General features: G+C 45.9%; 1 protein-coding gene across 2 annotated transcripts in view; it reads left to right on the top strand.

The window, feature by feature from the left end:
* The first annotated feature begins 301 nt into the window (after window positions 1-301).
* LOC147631645 (uncharacterized) overlaps window positions 302-22925 on the top strand; it is a 62150-nt gene continuing 39526 nt past the window's right edge. The window contains exons 1-6 of one of the 2 annotated variants that reach the window (XM_086808164.1): window positions 302-1013; window positions 11561-11662; window positions 11746-11817; window positions 12189-12238; window positions 12610-12670; window positions 12781-13563. In XM_086808164.1, the coding sequence (XP_086664290.1) occupies window positions 408-1013; window positions 11561-11662; window positions 11746-11817; window positions 12189-12238; window positions 12610-12670; window positions 12781-13563 (1674 nt within the window). In that variant the 5' untranslated portion in view covers window positions 302-407. The remainder of the gene's footprint in view (window positions 1014-11560; window positions 11663-11745; window positions 11818-12188; window positions 12239-12609; window positions 12671-12780; window positions 13564-22925) is intronic. The other variant, XM_086808165.1, reaches the window with a different exon arrangement.

The raw sequence follows: 22925 nt of genomic DNA, 5'->3' as shown, positions 1-22925 counted from the left end.
ACAAGTTCCTTATATAAATTCACTTGATGATGTAGAATAGCTAGTCATTGCTTAGTTTTTCCATTGTCACTAAAACATCAGTAACAGTACTTTCAACATTTCCAACTTACTTTCTTAATTTTAGTCTTTTGGTTCTCTAGCCAAAATGAAAAGTTTTATAATGATATAATCAAACCTCCAAAGTATAATGATATAATCAAACCTTCAAAGTACTTTCAACATTTCCATCTTACTTTCTTAATTTTAGTCTTTTGGTTCTCTAGCTAAAATGAAAAAGTTTTATAATGATATAATCAAACCTCCAAAGTATGGTGGTAATCGCTTTTTGAATTATCAGGAGATCTCCAAGAGGATGAGACAGAGAAACACTTGACAGCTGTGAAGGCGGGGGAGAGCTATTGGAGCCCATGCAGCCTCTTTCAAGGAAGAAGGAAAAGATGCACACTAAGTGGAAGTCAGCGTTGGAAGATCAAACTGCTGTTGGCACAGAAACAATCAGCACGGAGCTTTCCGAGCTTGTCAATAGCACCAGAAATGTTAAGATAGATCTCACAGGTGATGGATCTCTTACTGAAGAAAAACCTAAGGCAGTACTGGCCCTACCATCAAAGAAAGCTAAAAGAGCTCATAAAGAGCTCCTAGAGTGTAACCCTGATGGCATCAAGGACACAAGACCTGCTTCTAAGAAAAAGAAAAAGCAAAAAAAAAGCAGAAAGGCAACAGATCCTATTAATATGGTGGGAGATGAAATTGCTAAGAGTGAATTTGACAATCTCAATGGGGATTTTTTCAATGCTCATCAAATTGCAGGAAATGCTAGGGCGGATGGAGTTATCTTGGACAGAAGCCCTAACGTAGTTGTGCATATTTCAAGAACAGAGGAGGTAGAAAATGCAAGGAAAAAGCTTCCCATTATAACGATGGAGCAAGAGATCATGGAGGCTATTGCCGAGAATCCAGTCACCATCATATGCGGGGAGACAGGCTGTGGTAAAACCACTCAAGTTCCACAGGTAGGCACCAATGCTGTCTATCAACTTCTTGGTGCTTCTTATGTTGATTCTTTATTGCCTAGCTTTTAAGTGTTCTTTGATTCTTGAAGCATAGTGCAATGAAAGAATATAGTGTGTGTGTGTGTATGTGTGCGTGTGCGCGTACTTGTCTGTATATGCACATGTATCTGTGTATACATGCATGCATTTCTTTTTTGTTGATATTTATATCATATAATTTAGATGTTGGGGTTCGAATTCATTCTCTCTGCTGGGCAAGGTGGCTCTACTTGGGCAAGGGTGTGCCGACTATGTATTATATGTTAGTCCTCAAAGTGGACTGCATAGCCTCTTTTAGCAAAAGAGGAGACTGGCAACAAATTCTTTATGCGTGGTACATAGAGTGCATTTGTAATGCATATATCTGAACCATCTGTGGCTGTGAGTATGATCTCACCAATCCGTTTGTTGGGAGATAAGAAGAATTATTAGCACATGTGACCTTCCTTCTGGTGCCGCCTTCAAAGACGTACACTGTTGCATGCGGGGAAGCCTTTGCTGTCCTGATCCACAGCCCTAAGCCTGATTAAGAACAAGATGCTGATTTAAACATGATTAAGATAGAGGAGAGAGAGAGTTGGTGTCAGGTTTTCTTGTATTTCATATGGTAGAGAAAGGTGACTTTATGTCTGTACATGGTTGGGCCCTTGGTTAGCCCTAAAGGGATGACCTCTGGCCCCTTAGATGACTTCCACTATACTGATGGATGAATGAACGACTTTCTGAATGACTTAACTTGATGACTTTTTCTTATATAATATGTTGAGGTGCTACAGGAGCTGTTGGCCAGCTCTTGGACAAAATTTCATGAATAAACACCTGTAAATGCTGCGCTTTATCATCAATGCTGCCCCTCCTTGTGTTGGTCTTCACTTTCCACTCTTGATAGGAAGTCTGCCCACTGCATGCTTGTTTCTTCTAGGGGTATGCCTTATGTTGAACTCAAATTCCTCCAGCAAGAGTATCCATCTGGCCGACTTTCCCCCTAGGTTTGGTTTGTATATTAAGTACAATAGAGCTTTGTGATCTACATGAAATTCAAACATCTTACCTAGAAAGTAGTGCCTGAACTTCTTGATGGAGTAGATAATTCCTAGTGACTCTTTCTCTGTGGTGGAGTAGTTCTTTTTTGGTCTTGATAGCCTCCTGCTTGCATAGTGCATTGGTCTATACCATCCCTCCTGCGCTTCCTACATAGCTACATTAGAGGCATTGAAAAACACATGGAACACCAGGTCATCGTTGGGTTCCTGGAGGATGGGAGTTGCTGACAGTATCTTCTTGAGATTCCGGAATGCCTCTTGACAGGATCCAAAAAACCAGACATATTGTACATCCTTCACCGTCGAACTATACAAGGGAACCGTCACATTAGCTAGGGGCCTCATGAATCTACTGTGCCACTTGATTAGCCCCAGGAATCTTGCAAGCTCTTTGGCATTCTTGGGGGCTACAGCTTCGCAATGATTGCGACCTTGGCCGGATTCACTGTAAGCCCTTCTGTAGACACTATATATCTCAAGAGAGATCCACTGGTTACAACGAAGGCACACATGGCTGGATTTAGGCTCAGTCTGGCCCTCCTACGCTTTTCCAGGCACATTGTGAGTTATGTAATGTGTTCTTCTTTCTTCCCGAACATGCTAAAGTCATCCACAAACACCACAAACACCCTCATGAAGGTGGTCAAATATTCATAGAATATTTCCTAAACCATCCTCTGGAATGTAGCAAGAGTATTTCTTCGAGCCCGAATCTCATCACATTGGAGGCAAATGCCCCTCATTTTGTCAACACATTGGAGGCTAAATCCGGCAAGCTGACCAATGTATGCAGAAGGACTAAACTACCTGAACGGGTAGAAGATGATGAAGAAGAATAGATCTTGAAGGAGAATCCAGATCTGTTATCCTTGTTTGAAGTAGACATAGAGATGATTGTGCAGAGGTATGATCCAGAGTTCCTGGTAGCTCACCTGAAGTGATAGTGAATGAGGAAAGCACTTGTAAAGAGGAAGAGGACACTCAGGATAATGTGGAAGAGCTACAGGCAGAACAGGAAAAGGCCCATAGTGGCTCTAAAACAAGAGGACGTCGAGCTCAAGAAAAGGAATATTAGAGTTCAAGAAGACGAGCTCGAGGAGATGAACCTAGGGGATGATCAGCAGCCCCAGACAACTAGGATTAGTGCCAAGCTGAATCATGAGTTCAGAGGGAGACTCTTGGGATTGCTTAATTCCTAAAAGGATGTTTTTGCTTAGAACTATTCTGACATGAAGGGGATTGATCCCAGTTTCTACCAGCATAAAATTAACGTGAAAGAAGATGCAACCCCAATCAGACAGAGCAGATACAAGATGAACCCAAACTATGCTAAAAAAGTGAAGGAAGAGATTGATAAATTATTGAAGTTAGGATTCATCTATCTTGTGGATCGGGTGGAATGGCTATCACCGATAGTCATAGTTCCAAAAATGAATGGGAAGCTTAGGGTGTGTAGCAACTACCGCAAACTGAATGCTTCCACTATATCCGACCCATTCCCATTGCCTTTCATTGATTCCTTGCTGGATGTAGTAACGGGACATAAAACATATTCTTCTCTGGATGGATTTAGTGGGTACAATTAGGTGCAAATGGCCCAGAAAGGGTGGACAAACACAAAGCCAGACTTGTGGCTAAAGGTTATGCTCAACGGCCAGGCATCGACTTTCCTGAGATGCATACTTTCTTTTTGCCCCTTCTGATCGTGATATTGTCCATCTCCTAGTTATGCTTTATTCTTGCACTCATAAGCCACGACCTTTCTATGAGCATGGGATATGCACCTGCTATCTCTGTCATCTTAAGAACAATTAACACAGCAGTGAAGCTACATCCTGCCACTTCTATTTGTTCTTCCGTGATTATCCAGATAGGTCGGACCCTTCTCTTGTCAGCCATGAGAATCTGGAATGGAGCAGGCTGCATGTTAGTAATCCCTAGCTTTTTAGCCAGGCTATTTGATATTATATTTACCCTTGATCCTTAGTCCAGAATGACTCTTGTCACTATCTCACCTCTGATCCTGATGGTTACTTCTGGAATAGACATATCACAATCTTGGATTGTCTCCACATTTCTGCATTCAGCTGCAAGGTGTTCCATTTCCTGCAATGGCATCTGTACTAGATTTTCATTCGGCACTATAGCTTGAAGCATCTTTTAACTATAATTGGGGACCAGATTCAACATTTGATCTAACATGATGTTTAATTTCATCTTGCTGAGATCCTCCCTCAAGTCATAGTCCTTGCTACTTTTCTCCTCATCCGCGCTGGCGTGTCTTGACTTTTGTACATCCTTCTTTCTTTCTCCTTTCTTTCTTGTCCGTGACTTCCTCCTGTCAGTATTCGTGTCTAGATTCCCTTCTTATTTCCTTCCTTTTCTTCTTCTGTCTGGACGCTTTTGCAGCTCTGTGTGCTGCACTTAGCCACAAAATTGGCCAAGGCCAAAGCAACGCAAAAAGCAGATGCAAGGGCTACCCGTTTCGGTTGCCCACTCGAAATAGTGAGTGATCGTGGTACACATTTTATCAATGAAGTGGTAGAGTTCTTGCTTAAGGAGTTCCTTATGGTGCACAAAAAGTCGACACCTTACTACCCACAAGTGAACGACCAGGTTGAAAGCACAAACAAGAGTTTGTGCACTATTCTCACCAAGACGGTAGAAGCATCGAGGAGAGATTGGCAGCACAAGTTGGGCATGCATTATCTGTTAGCGTGTGCAACGTGTAGAGCAGCACGAGGGTCGCAAGCTAGCACGTGGGTACATAGGCCAATGCATAGTGTGAACAGAGGCTTGTAGAGAGAGAGAGAGAGAGAGAGAGAGAGAGAGAGAGAGAGAGAGAGAGAGAGAGAGAGAGAGATTTTATTAACGTCTTCCAAAAGACCGAACTGAGCCTATGAGACAAATCACTGTACCTGTGTGGGGTATCCTCTGTCATCCCAACAAAATGAAAAAGTACTGGACTAAAAAGTTGAATCTGGGTGTGCAATAAGTACAATGAGTGGGGGAGGGGATGGAGCTCTACTACTAGGAGAATGCAAAGCTATATGCATGGAGTATACAATCATGATATGCAACCTAGCTAGCTCCATCCTGTACCATACTGGGGGTATAAAATGGTATACATCAATGAAGAGAGAGAGAAATGAAATGAAATGAAATGTTATATTAACGTCTTCAAAAGGCCATAATGACCTATGAGACCAAAAGTTACATCATGGTGGATCTGATACAATGTCTGGATAAAAAAACCCAGAAAATGAAAAATAAAGATGATACTACTGGCACCTAGAAAATGAAACTGGAACTGGAATATAGCGAGGGGGGGGTATGCTATGGAGGTGAGTGGAATATAGTGAGAGGATACAATATCATGTGGGACGGAGGGGTACACTATGGAGGTGCCTCCATCTCATAATATGTGCCGCATCGGACACTGGCGGATCTCCTCAATATCCTCTGTGGTCAGCACCCTGACTGGGTGTCCCGCATGCCTCGCAAGAATAATCCGAATCTGCCGCTGCAACCTCCGTCTATGCTGGGATGAGAGAGAGAGAGAGAAATGAAATGAAATGATATATTAACGTCTTTAGAAGGCCAAAATGACCTATGAGACCAAAAAGTTTACAACAATTGGTGGATCTGATACAATGTCTGTGTAAGAAAAGCTAAAAACAACTAACTGAAATTGAAACAACTATGAGGAAAAGTACGGTACTAGGAGCTCCTAATGGATAACATCTGGGAGGAAAACTCCAGCAACAAAGGTAAGCATCATACACTTCACTATCCAAAGATGTCTCTCATCGGTTGATGGCGGATATCCTCAATGTCCTCCATGGTGAGTACTCTGACTGGACGTCTCCCATGCCGTGCTAGTATGGTCCTGATCCTCTGTTGTAGTCTCGGCCGGTGTCGAGATGGGCCTCTCATCTTGGGGCGCCTAGACCGCCCTAGCTCTATAGCCCGATCAATCAGTGTACCTCTGGTGCGGCTATACTCTGGGACTAGCTGCAATGCCTGCTGGCTTGACTGCTCAATCTCTGGTCGAAAGAAGTCTGTAATCTGCCTCTGTAGGTGTCTCTCCCTCTCTGATCCCTTCCCTCTCAAGAGACCCTCTCTATGTCTACGAAGCTCCAGCAAGTATAATCCGAGGCATCTCTGATCCTGGTATCTCATGACTCTAGAAAGTGGTCCGAAACCCTCTCTAAACAGGCAGTGAAAATGGCCTCGTATCTCATAATATAATGGATAGTGACATATGTAATGTAACTCTGTCTCTGGCTCCATCTGGCACAATTGACAAATCTTGGCCTCAGCTGGAGCCTGGTACTCCTCTGAATCTGCCAGTCTCAATCTCTAGCTGGTGTGAGGATGTGCGCATCTGACCAATAGCACACCGTACCCCATGAGAAAGATGAGTATCCATGTAGCTAGGTCTAATCACAAACCCATCCTGTGTGAGCTGGAGAAGATGATCTCTATAGAAAGCCATCTTCGTACCAAGCTCGTGTGTCAGCTGTATCCATGTCCTCCTAGTGTCGAGCTGAATCAAGTCCTGCCTGATAAGTCTGGTAATCTCTGCCCGTGTGAGAGAGAGGGAGGGTGCATCCAGGGAGTACTGAAATGGAGGTAGCCTGTCCATACTAAAGCCATGCAGCTGGAACCAAGTTGTCATCTGTGCATACCAACATGATCTGTCTCCCTGTGATGCCAACTGTCGTGAAGACTCCAGGGCTAAGCGAGCATATCTGTCTCTAGGGAGAGCCCAAGTGCTATGTATAAAGGAGACTGATCGAGTGAGTGCCTCTACTACCAATGGGGGGGCAGCCATCTCTGCAAGGATAATATCATGTGGTACGGAGGCCTTGGCCCTAATCATCCGGGAAATCATAGAAACCAAGGGCCTCTCCATACGTCTCCATCCATCAGTGCTACCAGCTCGGCTGTGGTGATCCACTGAGGGTCCCCATATCTCCACTCCATACAGCATGGCTGAAGTGACCAAAGTGTCAAAGAGCCAGAGCTTTGTTCGAGGTTCCCGAAACTGAACCTGCGAACACATCCTCTCTAGTCTCCCCAATGCTGCATAAGCTCTGATCAAGGAAAATAGTGGGCCACTAAAAACCACACCAAGGTAAGTATGCATCTGTATACTCCACTATCTCTTGACCATATGTAAAGGTGGGTACTGACCTCCTAACCCACTGTGCTGTGGTGTTAAACACCATCACCTTGGTTTTACCAAGGTTAACAGACAATCCACTGTCTTGTGCAAACGTGTGCAATGCATCCAAATGACGCTGCATCCCCTCTGGAGAATCTGAGATTAGCACAATATCATCAGCATACAATAACAACGGAATCCATGTCCCTGCTAGCTGTGCTCCTCTGTCATCCTCCCGCTCTACATAGTCTGAAACCTCATCCACGTATATCCCAAATAAGGTGGGAGAAAGGGAGCAGCCCTGTTTCCCCCAATAGTGGAGTGAACCATCTCAGATATACCCTGAGTAGTACGTACCTGCCCCACAACTGTCCTATATAAAGCCATGATTCCCCAAATCAGCTTTGTGGGCACTCCCATCTCCTGTAGTCTGCGCATCAGTCTGGCTCTCGGTACTGTGTCAAAAGCTTTGCGGAAATCCACAAAGCAACAATAAATCCTCCTGCCATATAATCTGCCCTCCTCAATAATAGCTATGAGTGTCAAGATATGGTCAAGAGTGGAGAAACCTCTCCTGAACCCTGCCTGCCCTGATGCACGTATGCCCTCTCTCTCTGCCCATCTACTCAACTCCTGCCTAAGAATAGATGCATATAATCTAGCTAGTGTGTGACCAATCATGATGGTACGATAGTTCCCAGGAAGCATGGGATCCCCTGACTTGAAGATAGGCACAATCGTGGACAAATTCCAAGTCTCAGGAAAACCCTCACACATGGCTCGGTTAAACATCATAGCAATAAGCTCTGCAAGCATATCTCTGGCATGAATAAAGTGTTCTGCTACCAAACCATCATGATCATATGCTCTCCCAGTCCTCATCCTGTCAATAGCTTTCCTTACCATCTCAGCAGTAAAGAAAGCACACGTCTCTGGGCATGGCTCCGATGGGTCTGGCAGGGGTGGCTGTCTTGCTGCTGTGTACAGGGATGCTGCATACTCACCCCAAATCTCTGTGGAGGTAATGGCTGGTGATGGTGAATGCTCATGGAATAGTCTCCATGCCTCGCCTGAGTCCTGACTCATAAATAACTGATACAAATCCCTCTCTAACTGAGCAAGATAAGCCCTCTTCTTCCGTCGCACTAGGTGCCGAAAGGTAATCCGTGACTGTCTGTGAGTGGTAACACCCATGAGCACCTCTCTCTGTAATCTGATCCTCATCTCTCTGCACTCCTCATCATACCAACTGTTCTAGGGCATGTTCCCAGATCGTCTCCGTGTAGGCTGACTATGGGGATATGCCTCTGATGCTACAGCATGAAGCGTCTCTATCAACATCTGAGTGAGCTCATCTAATGGCCGTCCCGGCTCCTCGGCACATAAGCGTCTGTATATCTCATCCGTGTACACGGTGTCAGTCTCCCTCGTAAAGGTATAACGAGTGTGTGTGGGGACGAAACCGCCCAATGTCGGGAATCTCTGTAGGCCATTCAGGATGGCCAATCCATGTGCAGTCCCTATGTCTATCAAATACCGCCCATACACTGTATGTTCCTCATCCTGTGAGAGTCTAGATAGGCCCATATCCCTAACATCAAGCTCCCTCAACATCTCCTCTGAGGTATCATAAAATATTGTCTGGTTATGGGCGGTCCTGGCATTGAAGTCCCCCAGGAGAATGATGTCACCATCCCTGGAGAACTCCCAAATGTCATCATCCAAAATAGAAAAGGGAGACTGCCCGTTAGGTGATGCATACACTGATGTACTAGGAGCAAAATAGCATATAGCAATGTAGAGATATCTGCCCGTCTCTGCCCTCAGTCTAACCCACATTACCTAGCCTGCTCATCTCTGCGGACTATATGTATCAGTGGCTGTAGCTCCTCTCTAAACAATACTGCCACTCCTCCTGAGCCCTGTCTTCTATGCTCTGAACGAGTCTCCTGTCTACAGGCTGTCTCCCATCGGTATCCACTAACATGTGGCATGGACTGTCCAGGAGCCTGATGCGTCTCACAGTAGAAGATGACGTCCCTCCCAGTGAAACTATCCTCAAAAGCCCCTACATCAAGGCGTAGAGATCCATTACAATTCCAAGTAGCAACTTTGAGTGTAGTCCCATAGGTCTCGCGCCGTCATGAAGAGCGCCTCTCCATAATCACCACTCTACCATCTCTATAGAAGGCCACTTTCCCTTTCTCTCGGGCTGCCCTTATCTCGGGCATAACTTCTTTCATGTGGGCAAGTTGCGAGAGTGTGAGGTCATCTCCAAGAAATATTCCCGTCTTCTTGAGTGTAGGACGTCTCTTCAAGAAGTCCTTCTTCGCTTCCATGGAGGGGAAACGAATGATAAGTGCTCTCTCCTTAGAAGATTCACCACTACCTTCTATCTTCTTTCCCACTCTCCATGCCTTTGTGTGCGTGGCTTCAATGCCCATCATAGAGAAGAGCTCCTTGGTTTCCCCTTCCGCATCATCACGGTCTTTTAGACCGGACACTCGTACATGTAAGGCCCGGGTCTTCCTCCTTTGCTCCTCTTCAAGGGTCATGTTGATAATGGTGGGAGTGGGGATGGGTGGCGATTCTTTACCTTTCCCTTTCTTGGCGACCTCGATCCATTTCTCCGCCTCGTCCATCTTCTTTTGTGTCTTTGTGATCACCTCCACCCATGAAGATGTCTTCTGTTTATGTTGCTCCTCCTCCTCTCGAATGATCCTCATTTGTTCCTTGATGGTATTCAGCTCTTCAATAAAGGAGGGCTAAAATTTTCCATCCTCAAGCTTGCTTTTTGAAGTGGCTTCCAACTCCTTTTTGAGGGCTGAGATTTTAGCCGCTTGACTTTTAGCATGCAATTTGGCCTCCACTAGTTCCTCCTTTAAGGTTGAAATCTCAGCCTCTTGCTTCGATGTTCTCTCTTCAAGCTCTTGGATTTTGTCAAATCCCTTCTCGAGTTTGGAGAGGTGGTTTATGATTGCGGTAACGGAAGAGTCGACCATCTTCTTGTTTTCTTTGATAATTGTGCTGAGCTTGTCCTCCACCTTCACGAGCTCCTCTTTAAACCCGGTCTTGGCCATGACTTTTTGCAGAACTTCCCACAGCCTATGGACTGAATTAATCCATGACACTAGCGCGAAACAGCAGCAGCAGGGAGGGGGGGGGTTCAAGTCATGTAGGGAAAAGAGAAAAAGAAAGCAAAAGAGAAAGAGAAAGAGAGAGAGAAGAGAGAAAAGAGAGGAGATTCAGCAGAGAGAGAGAGAGTTATGTTGCTGCCTTGGGGGCCTGAGGAAGGGTGAGTGGGAAAAGCGAGGCGGAGGGACAGGCCAACCCAGGCGGGAAGAGAGGCGGGCGAATAGCGAAGAGGGAGGGAGGGAGAGAGAGAGAGCAGAAGCGAAGTGGGGCAGGGCGGCGCAGAAGCAGGGCAGGGTGGCAGAAGTGAAGCAGGGCAGGGTAGCGCAGAAGCAGGGCAGGGCGGCGCAAAGGCGGGGGGGGGGGGGGGGCATAGGCAGGTAGCGGGAGGGGGGGCGAGCGAGCGAAGGGGGGAAGGGCGGCAAAAGCGAAGCAGGGCAGGGTGGCGCGAGCGAAGGGGGGCAGGGCGGCAAAAGCGAAGCAGGGCAGGGCGGCGTAGAGGCGAAGGGGGGCACAGGCAGGCAGCGGGCAGGCCCCTCTTTCGTTTAGAGAGAGAGAAAGAAAGAAAGAAAGATTTTATTAACGTCTTCCAAAAGACCGAACTCGGCCTATGAGACAAATCGGAGTACCTATATGGGGTATCCTCTGTCATCCCAACAAAATGAAAAAGTACTGAATAGCAAAAAAAAAACTGAATCTGGGTGTGCAGGGGATGGAGCTCTACTACTAGGAGAAATGCAAAGCTATATGCATGGAGTATACAATCATGATATGCAACCTAGCTAGCTCCATCCTGTACCATACTGGGGGTATAAAATGGTATACATCAGTGAAGGGGGTGTCCACAGCTCCCTGAAGAACATGCCTGAGAGAGCGGAAGAGAGAGAGAGAGAGAGAGAGAGAGAGAGAGTATCCAGACCCCTCTTTCGTTTAGAGAGAGAGAGAGCGGGAGAGAGAGAGATCTTGGTGAATGTGATATATAGAGAGAAGACCGTCGAATAAGAGTAACAGCATGCACAATGACACGTGTTTATTTGCCATAATAATAATTGGAACTTCTCCATTTTTTGAAAGCGTGGTTTAACATAAGGCTGTGAATAAAAAATTTAACAACACCACGCATTAATTAAGAAATTATGTTTTGGGGCCTTATTTCATGACAGCAGGGACGACAGACCATGCGTTTCTGGAAGATGGAGAGTGAGGATGCTTGCAATGCCCTCATGCTGCCTGCTCGCCCCAAGAAGAAGCACAAAAGAAACGCGGTAGAATCTCTTAACACTTGCTCTCTGAATCATTTGAATAATTCCAACTACTATTGTCATTTAATTTCTTCTCACCGTGACAGGATCAACCATTGCTAAGATCAAAAGCTCCCCGCCTCTCCAAAAACCAGCAGAGAAAATTACGTCGGTTGCAGGTTAGTTAGCCCATCGATTAATACATACATACATACATGTGTTTAATGCAGAAAAAGTATCGGTTTTATCAACATGTGCATACATACATACATAAACATACGTACATAATACATGCATGCATGCATAGATACATACAGACATACATACATTCGCGTATGTTTAAGTAAAAGCCAATACTTTGCTGCATTTTTGTTCAACTAAAAAAGAATGTTACCAGTATTTCTTGTAGAAGTTTTTGCATTCTGTACACGGCATAGGAAAATTCTGCATAGTTTGCAAAGTGTGGTACTGGATAAGGGGGGTCCCTACACTGAACTTTAGGTTATATAGCCAAGTTTCACCTAACAGGGTGTGTGTGTGTGTGTTTCAGGACGAAAAGGAGAAGAAGGAGAAAAGTCTGGAAGTTCTAGCTACTCTTGAGTATCCGTCACCATGAAAGTTTCCCAATGGCACATTTCTTATCAGCCTTTTTCTCATGTTGATTACGCGAGCAAGTTTTGAGTTGTTAAAAACATAGTGTTGGGGGTTTTAGGCCATGTAAAATGTGTGCAGAGATGTGATGGTGTAAGCATCTAGATAGATCAATAGGCCCCTGTGCTAGTATATATATGTCTTATGAAGGTATATAGGTCTATGTGATTGTCGGTACGGACATCTATGTTCAATCAATCTTGAGGAGACAACATTAGGCCTTGTTTATACGTCTCAATCCATGCATCATTCACCATTAGGAGACCATTGGGCTCTTGGCCTTGCAAAGCTATCCACCTTGGTTCTTGACAAAAGTTCAGAAAGTACAAGCTGGTTGAAAATGCCTATGCTCTGCTGCACGCCTCTGGTACACGTGGGCAGGTTAGTATATGGAAAACTAATCTATTCCAAGTGCATATCTTGTTAATTAAAAAAAAAAAAATAGGTCTGTTTGTTTCAATAGTAGAGCCTGTGTTTTGTGTATTGTGCAGAGAGAGAGCATGCGAGAGAAGCTTCGAAGGGCTATTCATTATGAACGTGCAGGATTGAGAATCCCATCTGAACTTCCACTTTTACGTGAAAGGACTGGAGAAGCTGGAGATCTCGAAGAGGATGAGACAGAGAAACACATTGACAGCTGTGAAGGCGGGGGAGAGCTATTGGAGCCCATGCAGCCTCTTTCAAGGAAGAAGGAAAAGATGCACGCTAAGTGGAAGTCAGCGTTGGAAGATCAAACTGCTGTTGGCACAGAAACAATCAGCACGGAGCTTTCCGAGCTTGTCAATAGCACCAGAAATGTTAAGATAGATCTCACAGGTGATGGATCTCTTATTGAAGAAAAACCTAAGGCAGTACTGGCCCTACCATCAAAGAAAGCTAAAAGAGCTCATAAAGAGCTCCTAGAGTGTAACCCTGATGGCATCAAGGACACAAGACCTGCTTCTAAGAAAAAGAAAAAGCAAAAAAAAAGCAGAAAGGCAACAGATCCTATTAATATGGTGGGAGATGAAATTGCTAAGAGTGAATTTGACAATCTCAATGGGGGATTTTTCAATGCTCATCAAATTGCAGAAAATGCTAGGGCGGATGGAGTTATCTTGGACAGAAGCCCTAACGTAGTTGTGCATATTTCAAGAACAGAGGAGGTAGAAAATGTAAGGAAAAAGCTTCCCATTATAATGATGGAGCAAGAGATCATGGAGGCTATTGCCGAGAATCCAGTCACCATCATATGCGGGGAGACAGGCTGTGGTAAAACCACTCAAGTTCCACAGGTAGGCACCAATGCTGTCTATCAACTTCTTGGTGCTTCTTATGTTGATTCTTTATTGCCTAGCTTTTAAGTGTTCTTTGATTCTTGAAGCATAGTGCAATGAAAGAATATAGTGTGTGTGTGTGTATGTGTGCGTGTGCGCGTACTTGTCTGTATATGCACATGTATCTGTGTATACATGCATGCATTTCTTTTTTGTTGATATTTATATCATATAATTTAGATGTTGGGGTTCGAATTCATTCTCTCTGCTGGGCAAGGTGGCTCTACTTGGGCAAGGGTGTGCCGACTATGTATTATATGTTCGTCCTCAAAGTGGACTGCATAGCCTCTTTTAGCAAAAGAGGAGACTGGCAACAAATTCTTCTTTATTTGTGGTACATAGAGTGCATTTGTAATGCATATATCTGAACCATCTGTGGCTGTGAGTATGATCTCACCAATCTGTTTGTCGGGAGATAAGAAGAATTATTAGCACATGTGACCTTCCTTCTGGTGCAGCCTTCAAAGACGTACACTGTTGCATGCGGGGAAGCCTTTGCTGTCCTGATCCACAGCCCTAAGCCTGATTAAGAACAAGATGCTGATTTAAACATGATTAAGATAGAGGAGAGAGAGAGAGTTGGTGTCAGGTTTTCTTGTATTTCATATGGTAGAGAAAGGTGACTTTATGTCTGTACATGGTTGGGCCCTTGGTCAGCCCCAAAGGGGTGACCTCTGGCCCCTTAGATGACTTCCACTATACTGATGGATGAATGAACGACTTTCTGAATGACTTAACTTGATGACTTTTTCTTATATAATATGTTGAGGTGCTACAGGAGCTGTTGGCCAGCTCTTGGACAAAAATTCATGAGTAAACACCTGTAAATGCTGCGCTTTATCATCAATGCTGCCCCTCCTTGTGTTGGCCTTCACTTGACACTAGCCGCCTGCCACATGAATACCTTCTGGCTGCCGACAGAGTTCTCGCTTCATGCTTATGCTGATGATGCTGATGATGCTGATGTTGTGATGCTGATGATGATGCTGATGCTGATGATGGTGTTGACGCTGATGCTATTAATTTGATGCTGACGGTAATGCTACCACTACTGATGATGCCTAAATGTTGTCCTAATCAGGGATTGATGATGTCCTATGGTACATGATGAGAAACTGGCGCATCAATAGGGCAAGAATCATGTACAGAAGTAGTACCTGTTAGGATATTTTGTCGTATGCCGTGACCCCTTTGTGAGTCCCAGTCTGGGACATGTCAGGCACGAGCTACGTAGGTCAGTCTCCCAACCATAGAGGTTAGTGTCAGGTCAGTCCTCTTAACCCATTGTGGAGGATTCAAGAAGTGTTCATCATATAGGTGCATGTAGATGTCAACCATAGCTGTAGTATGCATCAATGAAGCATTAGTTTCATTCATGTAGTTGGGGCCAGCCTCAAGGCAGCCCAAAGAATGGGCAAGCCTTGCAAGGGGCACTCGACACCCCTAGCCTCCATATAAGACCTGTCGGCAGCCCTTGTGGGCCTGGGCAGCAGTCGGCTAGGTCAGATTGTGATCGGCCAGGTTTTTGCAGCCAGTTGGCCAGCAGTTTGACCAGCCCACTCAGCCCAACCAGCATTAAATGCTACAATAAACCAGTTGTGACAGCATATACATGCAGCTGACCAGCACTCTGGAATCATAAAATCATAAGATAAAATCAGAGATTCAAGAAAAGTCAGTCAAGCATGTCTGTATGGGCTTTAGCCTTTGCATACCTATAGCCACTCTTGTGCTTTTAGCCCAAGGCAAAGAAGCTCAATCTCTTCAGGAGTATTCAGCACACCAAGCCTCAGGCTCGGCAGGTGTATCCTCTTTGAAGATAGCTTCGTAGTCACCTACAGCTTATGCACAGTTCTGCCTAGCATTTGGTCGCTTTGTCCTTGCGTTTGGCGGTCAGTCAGTCAGTTTGTCCACTCAGTCTTATGGACACAGTTTAGCTTGTATACAGTTCTCCAGAAGAAGAAATAAAGCAAATACTCCTGCTTGCAGGGGGGGCCCTTCAGTGGGTAATTCGGGACCCCATCTGGCGTTGTCTCTACTACACCTCTTTCAGATTCATGTATGTTGTTTTAAATGATTGCGAAAGACTCACTAAACTCAAGTTTAAAGAAGGCTTCGTTGTTTCACACGGTCCTAGCTCGGTGTATGCTACATTGGTATTTGAGCTTGGCCAGGCAACCTAGGGTGAGAGCATCCTGTGGATGGTAAAGCTGAGAACGGAAAAACCTCTCGCCCATCCACTATGGCATCAAGCTTCGAAGACATCACTAAAGAAGAAGAATCATTCGAAGAAACGCTTCTGCAAAAAGAAGATGAAGACAACCATAAGTTGAAGGAGCAGATAAGGCAACTCCAGATTCAACTCGAAAGAGTCCAAGTGGGAAAAAAACTGGCAGAATTATAGGCAACCGTGGCCCAGCAGGAGACACCTAAAGAACAAAGTTCCTCAATGGAACAATGGTGTCGATGGATGATTGAAAAAGAAGATCGAGACCGTGAAGCAAGACTGGCTGAATAGCTGGCAGAGAAGCCAAACGCAAGGCCGAAGAGGAGCGATTGTGGGCAGAGCTCAAAGTGAATGCGAACCATGAGGGATGGGCCCGAGAAGACTTGAGGGACCAGTTCCAACAGACACTCCGGACTCTGGTAACTTCTTTCCACCCTTATCAATCCTCCACAACCCCAGCCATAGCCTTGACAATAGTTATCCGTGTCTCACCGAACTTCACCAAGTACGACGGCAAGTGCGACCATTTGGTTGTGACTCAGTTTATTCACCAATATGTTGTCCACTTTCCATTTTCCAAGATCATAGATACCCAAGACAAAGTCCATCTGGCGGCTCCACACCTTACAGGTTATGCAGTCACTTGGTGGCAAAATTGGTCCCATTTGCACATAGATTCTTACATTGGCTTATCGGACTATGATTGGGACACCTTTGTGTCCGATTTTAAGACCGGGTTTCTACCTGGAACATGCAGCGGAAGTATTTGTAATTTGAGTATCCTGTCACACAAATGCTCACACCGCCTTTTGTATGTCGAGTTTCGCGAGTTTAGCAATCCACTTTATGACTTCAAACTTTAAGAGATTTGAGAGAGAGAGAGAGATAGTAACTATACACCGTATGGGGTCCCGAATCACCCATTGAAGGGCCCCCTATCCCGTTACCGGAATAGTATTTGCTTTATTTCGTTGAAGAGTCTGATTGTGGACTAACGATAAGCCAAACACAAGATCTCGGAGGACCAAGAGTCGGGCTGAACTTTACACGGCTGTAGAAGCACCAATGATGACCAATCTCGAGCCTATGCACTCTTCCCAATAGATGTAGGAAGGTTGCAAATCTGAGGCTGAGAGAAGGGGCTGATTGGGACTGTTCTAGACTATGTATGAATGTTGAAAATGAGTATGAATGCTGAGTTTTACCTTCACCAAGTGGTTGTAGCAAAACGATGCATATGAGGGTGTTGAAAACTGTATGAATGCTGAAAATGCAAGGGGTACTGAAGGCTGAATGCTGCAGATGTTGCGTTTTTCCGCATAGAGGCTGAATTGCTCAAGCGTTGATGCTCCCAGATGCGCTGATGAGGAAAACGCTGAAGGATGAATTCTGCAATCGCTTATGCTCCTTGTGTTGAAGGCTCCAAGTGATGAGGTCTTCAAGGCTGAATATGATACGAATGAATGAAAGGACTACATGCTCAGCTATTTATATGGACAAGGGGTGCTGGTCGGTTGGCTACAGAGCTGGCCGGCTGCACTTGTCCAGGCAAAATATAGAATGATGTAAAAATGCCGAATAAATGTTGTAAATTATGGGAATAATAATAGATAAATTTTGATGGCTGCTATGATTTGGGTGAGCCTATTGATGGCAAGGTTGTCATTCATTGTGACAACATGAGCAGCATACGTTGGCCAAGAATCCAATTTTTCATGCGCGAACCAAACACATAGAGGTCCACTATCATTTTGTCAGAGAGAAATTGTTGGATGGCACAGTGGATTTGCAGTGGATTCGCAGTATGTGAAGACTGAAGAGCAAATGGCCGACATCTTTATAAAGCCACTTAGCACAAGGTGGCGGAACTTCTTAACCATGTAAACCATAGCTAATCCCTCTCTCTCAGTTATAATCCCTCTCTCTAAGTTATGGTGTAATTCCTCTTGGCTTCGTTGAGTTAGCAGCTGGCAATGATGGGGGAAGTCCATCTTATGTTCACTTGGTTGGGGTCCAGCATGCATCCTATAGCAATTTTCGAGGCATCTATTTGGACGTGGAGGATGAGATCCCAATTGGGGGATCTGAGGATTGGAGCGCTTGCCAATGCTTTTTTAAGTGTGGTGTAGGCCCTTTGGCATTCTTCTTTCCACTCGAAAACAATAAGGAGTCCATAAAGGGGTCGAGCAATATCCGCATACATAAAAATGAATCGTCGATAATACCCGACATGTCCCATGAAGCACTGGACACCCTTCTACATGCATGAATTCATCTCTTCAAGTGGGTTAAGGGACTTGGACTGATCGACTGACTGTCTAAGGTTGAGAATGACCTACGTAGCTCGTGTCTGACTTATCTTGGATTGAGGATTACAATGGGGTCACGGCGTACGACAAATATCATCCTAAAAGAGTACTAATAATATAAAATGTTGCACTGATGACGATGAGCCATCTTGTCACCATGCACTACAGTGCAGAGTGCATGTGACATTCCCTCCTGTTTAGCTTGGTGGTAGGTTCATGGCTTCCAAGTAGTCCACCAACAACTGGGAGTACTCTTGAAAGGACTCCTCGTCTAGCCAAACGGCTTCGTGAGTACCTCGATCTCGGAACTTCGTATAGAATTGACGTATCCGCCGTCAACCGGAACCATGCTTCCAATGATAAAGAAGGATCTGCTCAGGCTCGATGACTTTTACTTCGTCTACCACGTTTGGCTACTGTTCATCTGAAACATCAAACACTTCTGGTCCAACATATGGTTTTGGCCAAGAAACATGGAAAACATCATGCATCGTCCAACTGTTAGGCAACTTTAACTTCATGGAGACGTCACTTATCTTTTTAACTATTGGGAAAGGTCTAAAACTACGGAATAAAAGCTTGGGACAACGTTTGCCCACTTGTTTCAATCTCTTTTTCATGATGCGTAGATAGACCCAATCCCCGTCTTTGAAGTGGACATCTCGTCTAGACTTATTTGCCTGTATGTTATAAGATTCCTGTGCTTTGGTCAAGCGGTCCTTCACTGATTCAATGATTTCGGAAAATGCTTCCGTCGTTTTATTAGCCTCAAGAGATGGAGACATCAATCTCGTCAAAAGAGAAGAGAGAGAGATATATTAACGTCTACGAGAGGCCAAAGTCGGCCTATGAGACAAAAAATAATACAACTGTGTTCTTCCGGTCATCGGAAGAAAAGAAACAAAAGAAAAAGTGTGCATGTGTCTGGATACAACTGTGAATCATCATGGATCGGTGGAGCCCATATACAAACAATGTAAGGGGGGTGGGGATGTGGATGGAGTGCTAAGGCAAGATGCATCTCTATATGCTGAAGGGGTGGTACAAGCATGCTATGCAGATCTATGTCTAACTCCATCCAGTGCCATAAGAGGGATATAAGATATCATACATCGCCGATGCTGAGGCTGTGAATGGTATGAACATGTACCCTGAGTCTGAATGAAAGCGAGCTAGCCTCTCCTGTGTCTCCATCTGGTGTCTCATTCGGATAGCTGCTATCTCTCGGTGACAGAGTCGGGGTGCTCTATGTCCAGTCTGTCTAGGTCTCCTCCTGGCTCTCAATTCCTCTGCTCTCTGTGCGGTCACCCCACGTGGTACCTCAGCTAGCACTGGCATAGCTCTCTGGAAGAAATCTGTGAGTTGGGACTGTCTCCCACCCCTAGTGGGAGCGGGTGTCTGGAGGAGTCTCTCTCGAGAACTATGAAGCTCTAGTAGTAGTCTGCCAAGCTGTCGCTGGTCCGAGGCCTCCATCAACTGATGTAGTGAAGAGTGCTCCTCAAACAATCCTGCATATCTATCTCTGACCCCCTGGTGGGCTCTACATCTACGTACAAAGTGATCCTCAGTCTCCACCTCCTCGCGGCACAATCTGCATATCCGCTTAGCTCTAGGAACCCGTGCCGCTCTCCCAGCCTCTATCTCTAGCTGATGTGATGAGACTCGTAGCTGTCCAATAGCAACGCGAGAGCTGTGTGGCATGTATACATCCATGTACCGCGGTCGATGTATAAACCCATCCCCTGAGATGCTCATAAAGTGGTCTCTGTAGTACAGCATCTTCGGTGGTAGTGGGCTCTCTGGTGCTATCCATGTCTCGTGTATGTAGTGTTGCCATATGTCCTGTCTCATCACTCTGTTCCTCTCATTGAGAGAGAGGTAACCCCGTGGAGCAGACTGATCATACTGAAAAGGTGGCAACCGCTCAATGTCTATACCATGATGTGAGAACCACTGTAGCATCTGTGCATACCAAGATCCAGTGTGTCCAGCCTCGGCCAGCTGTCTGGATGCCTCAAAAGCTCGGCGGGATAATCTCTCCATGGGCATCTCCCTCATCCTGTATATAAAGGAGATCGTCTGGAACAATGCCTCCACTGCCATAGGTGGTGCAGTAAACTCAGCTCGAACAATGTCGTGCGGGACGGATGGTTTGCTACGTATCATCCTCGAGAGCATCAAGATCTGTGGTCTCTCCAGCTGTACCCATGTGGAGGCTGCAAGCCCTGGTGCCCAAACCGCTGCTGCATACATCAAGGCTGGTGTCACTAATGTATCAAAGAGCCACCCCTTCGTGCGGGGTTCCTGAAAATGTGCCTGATAACACTGACGCTCAAGGCTAGCAATAGCTGCATACCCCCGGGTCACTCTGTCTCGGACTGCCTGAGCCATGGAGAAGCATCCAGCTGAGCTAGTAAATGTGATGCCAAGGTAAACATAAGAGCTCACCACCTCGACCCGCCCTCCTGCTAATGTGAGAGTAGTGTGGCTCCTGACTGCGGGTGAAGTGTGGAAGATCATAACCTTGGTTTTCCCAAGGTTCACTGTGAGCCCCTGCTGTGCGCAGAAGTCATCAAGAGCCACAAGGTGTCTTTGAAGCCCAACCTGCGTGTCAGATACCAAGATGATGTCATCAGCATAAAGCATAACATGGACAGTAATACCTGATAGCTCAACCCCAGAGCCTCCTCCTTGTGTGATGTAGTCGACCACCTCATCAATATAGAGCCCAAAGAGCGTGGGGGAGAGCGGGCACCCCTGCTTCACACCAATGTTGCTAGCAACTGTGTCGGACGAGCCTCCTGGGCATCGGACTCTCCCAAAGACCTGCTCATATAGCCTGTATATGCCCCACATCATGTTTGAAGGTATGCCTAGTGTCTGTAGTCGCCGAAAGAGGCGCTCTCTGGACACAGTATCAAATGCCTTGCGGAAATCCACAAAGCAACAATAGAGCCGTTGCCTCCGTGCCTTGGCCTGATCAATCAGGCACCTCAATGTAAAAATGTGGTCGATGGTCGAGAAGGCTCGACGGAAGCCTGCCTGGCCTGCTGCTCTCAATCCCCCAACCTCTGCATGAGTGCTCAGCTCTGCCTCCAAAACTGCCCCGTATAGTTTGGCCAATATATGGCCAATCATGATGGTCCTGTAGTTCCCGGGGTCTAGTACATCTCCCGCTTTATGGATAGGCACAATAGTGTGCATCGTCCACTCAGCTGGAAACCCCTCTGACAGAGCTCTGTTGAAGAGATGAGCAAGAAATGGTGCCAATGTATCAATAGCATAGATGAGATGCTCTCCCTGTAATCCTGTATGATCTGTCACCCATCCATGTTGGAGTCGGCATATGGCCCTCCTAACCATAGGTGGGGTGAAGAAGGTGGAGACTGTGGGGCATGGCTCTGTGGGCTGTGGTATAGGGGGCTGTGCAGGCACATCATAAAGTCTCTCTGCATATGTCTGCCAGGTCTGAGGATCGGCAATAGGTGTGGGAGGACGGGGCTCTCTGAGTCTCCTCCAAGCAGCAGCAGCATCTCTGCTCATGAGCATGTGATATGTGTCCCAGTACTGAGCCTCCTCATAAGCTCGCCGCTTACGGCGAGCATGTGATATGTGTCCCAGTACTGAGCCTCCTCATAAGCTCGCCGCTTACGGCGGGTGAGAGTATGCATCCTCCTGCCTGCCTGCCTCCGGGTGATCTCCCCGCGAGCCCTCTGCACTCGGAGACTGCGGTAAAGGTTTCTGCACTCATCATCATACCATCGGTTCTGGGGCATGCTCCCAGATGTAGGTGGCCGTCCTGTCTGTATGTGGTATGGGAAACTCCTCGCGGCTGCGGAGTGAAGTACATGTGAGAGCTGGGAGGTGAGCATGGCCATGGGTGCCGATGGATCTAAGGCAAATAGCTGATCATGAACATGATAGTCGTACACCTCGGCTAGGTCCTGAGTGAAGTGAAAAATAGTGCGTGGTGGTTGTATGATGGGTGGGTGGGTCTCCAATAAGCTCCTAAAAGTGAGGGATAGGTATGTGTGATCCGCCCCAATGGGGCATGGTGGTACGGTGAAGTGAGACACCATATCTACTGCCTCCCGGGATCCCATCACATAATCCACTGTACTACTGCCGCCTCCCAAAGGCTGCTTCATACGGGGTCCGTCCACACTGGATGAATGAGTATCGTTCAAGATGGCTTGGACCAATGGAAGATAATGTTCACTGCTGGTTATGACAATATGACTTGAGAACATCAAAGGCCAACTGGTTATAGATTTCTGTTTGGTCGTCTGTTTGTGGATCGAATGCACTAGACAACTGTAACTTAGTTCCAAAGTTTTCGAGTAATGCTCTCCAGAAATGTGAGGCAAACTTGGAATCTCTATTTGATGTAATGGTGCTAGGCAAATCACAAATTGGGTACCAATGTTTGAGAAAAAGACGGGCTACGTCCTCAGCTGTGGCGGTATGCCTGCATGGGATGGGCATGCAAAACTTACTGAAGCGATCTACAATGGTGAAACACTGAGTGTTACGGGATCCACGTCCTCAGCTGTGGCCGTATGCTTGCATGGGATGAGCATGCAGAACTCACTGAAGCGATCCACAATGGTGAAACACTGAGTGTTACGGGATCCGATGGATGCTGGTAGAGGCCCTACAAAGTCCATAGATATGTCGATGAAAGGTCCGTTGGGAATAGGCAAAGGTTGAAGTAACCCGACCTTCTTTGTGTGTGGAACCTTAACTTTTTGACAAATCTTACAGGCTTGAATATGTGAATATAC

Source organism: Cibotium barometz, chromosome 14 (genome assembly GCF_041138505.1).
Source record: "Cibotium barometz isolate CiBa-2024 chromosome 14, ASM4113850v1, whole genome shotgun sequence".
Classification (NCBI taxonomy): Eukaryota; Viridiplantae; Streptophyta; class Polypodiopsida; order Cyatheales; family Cibotiaceae; genus Cibotium; species Cibotium barometz.
The sequence above is the reverse complement of the archived record's forward strand: the minus strand, read 5'-3'. Positions and strand labels throughout refer to the sequence as shown.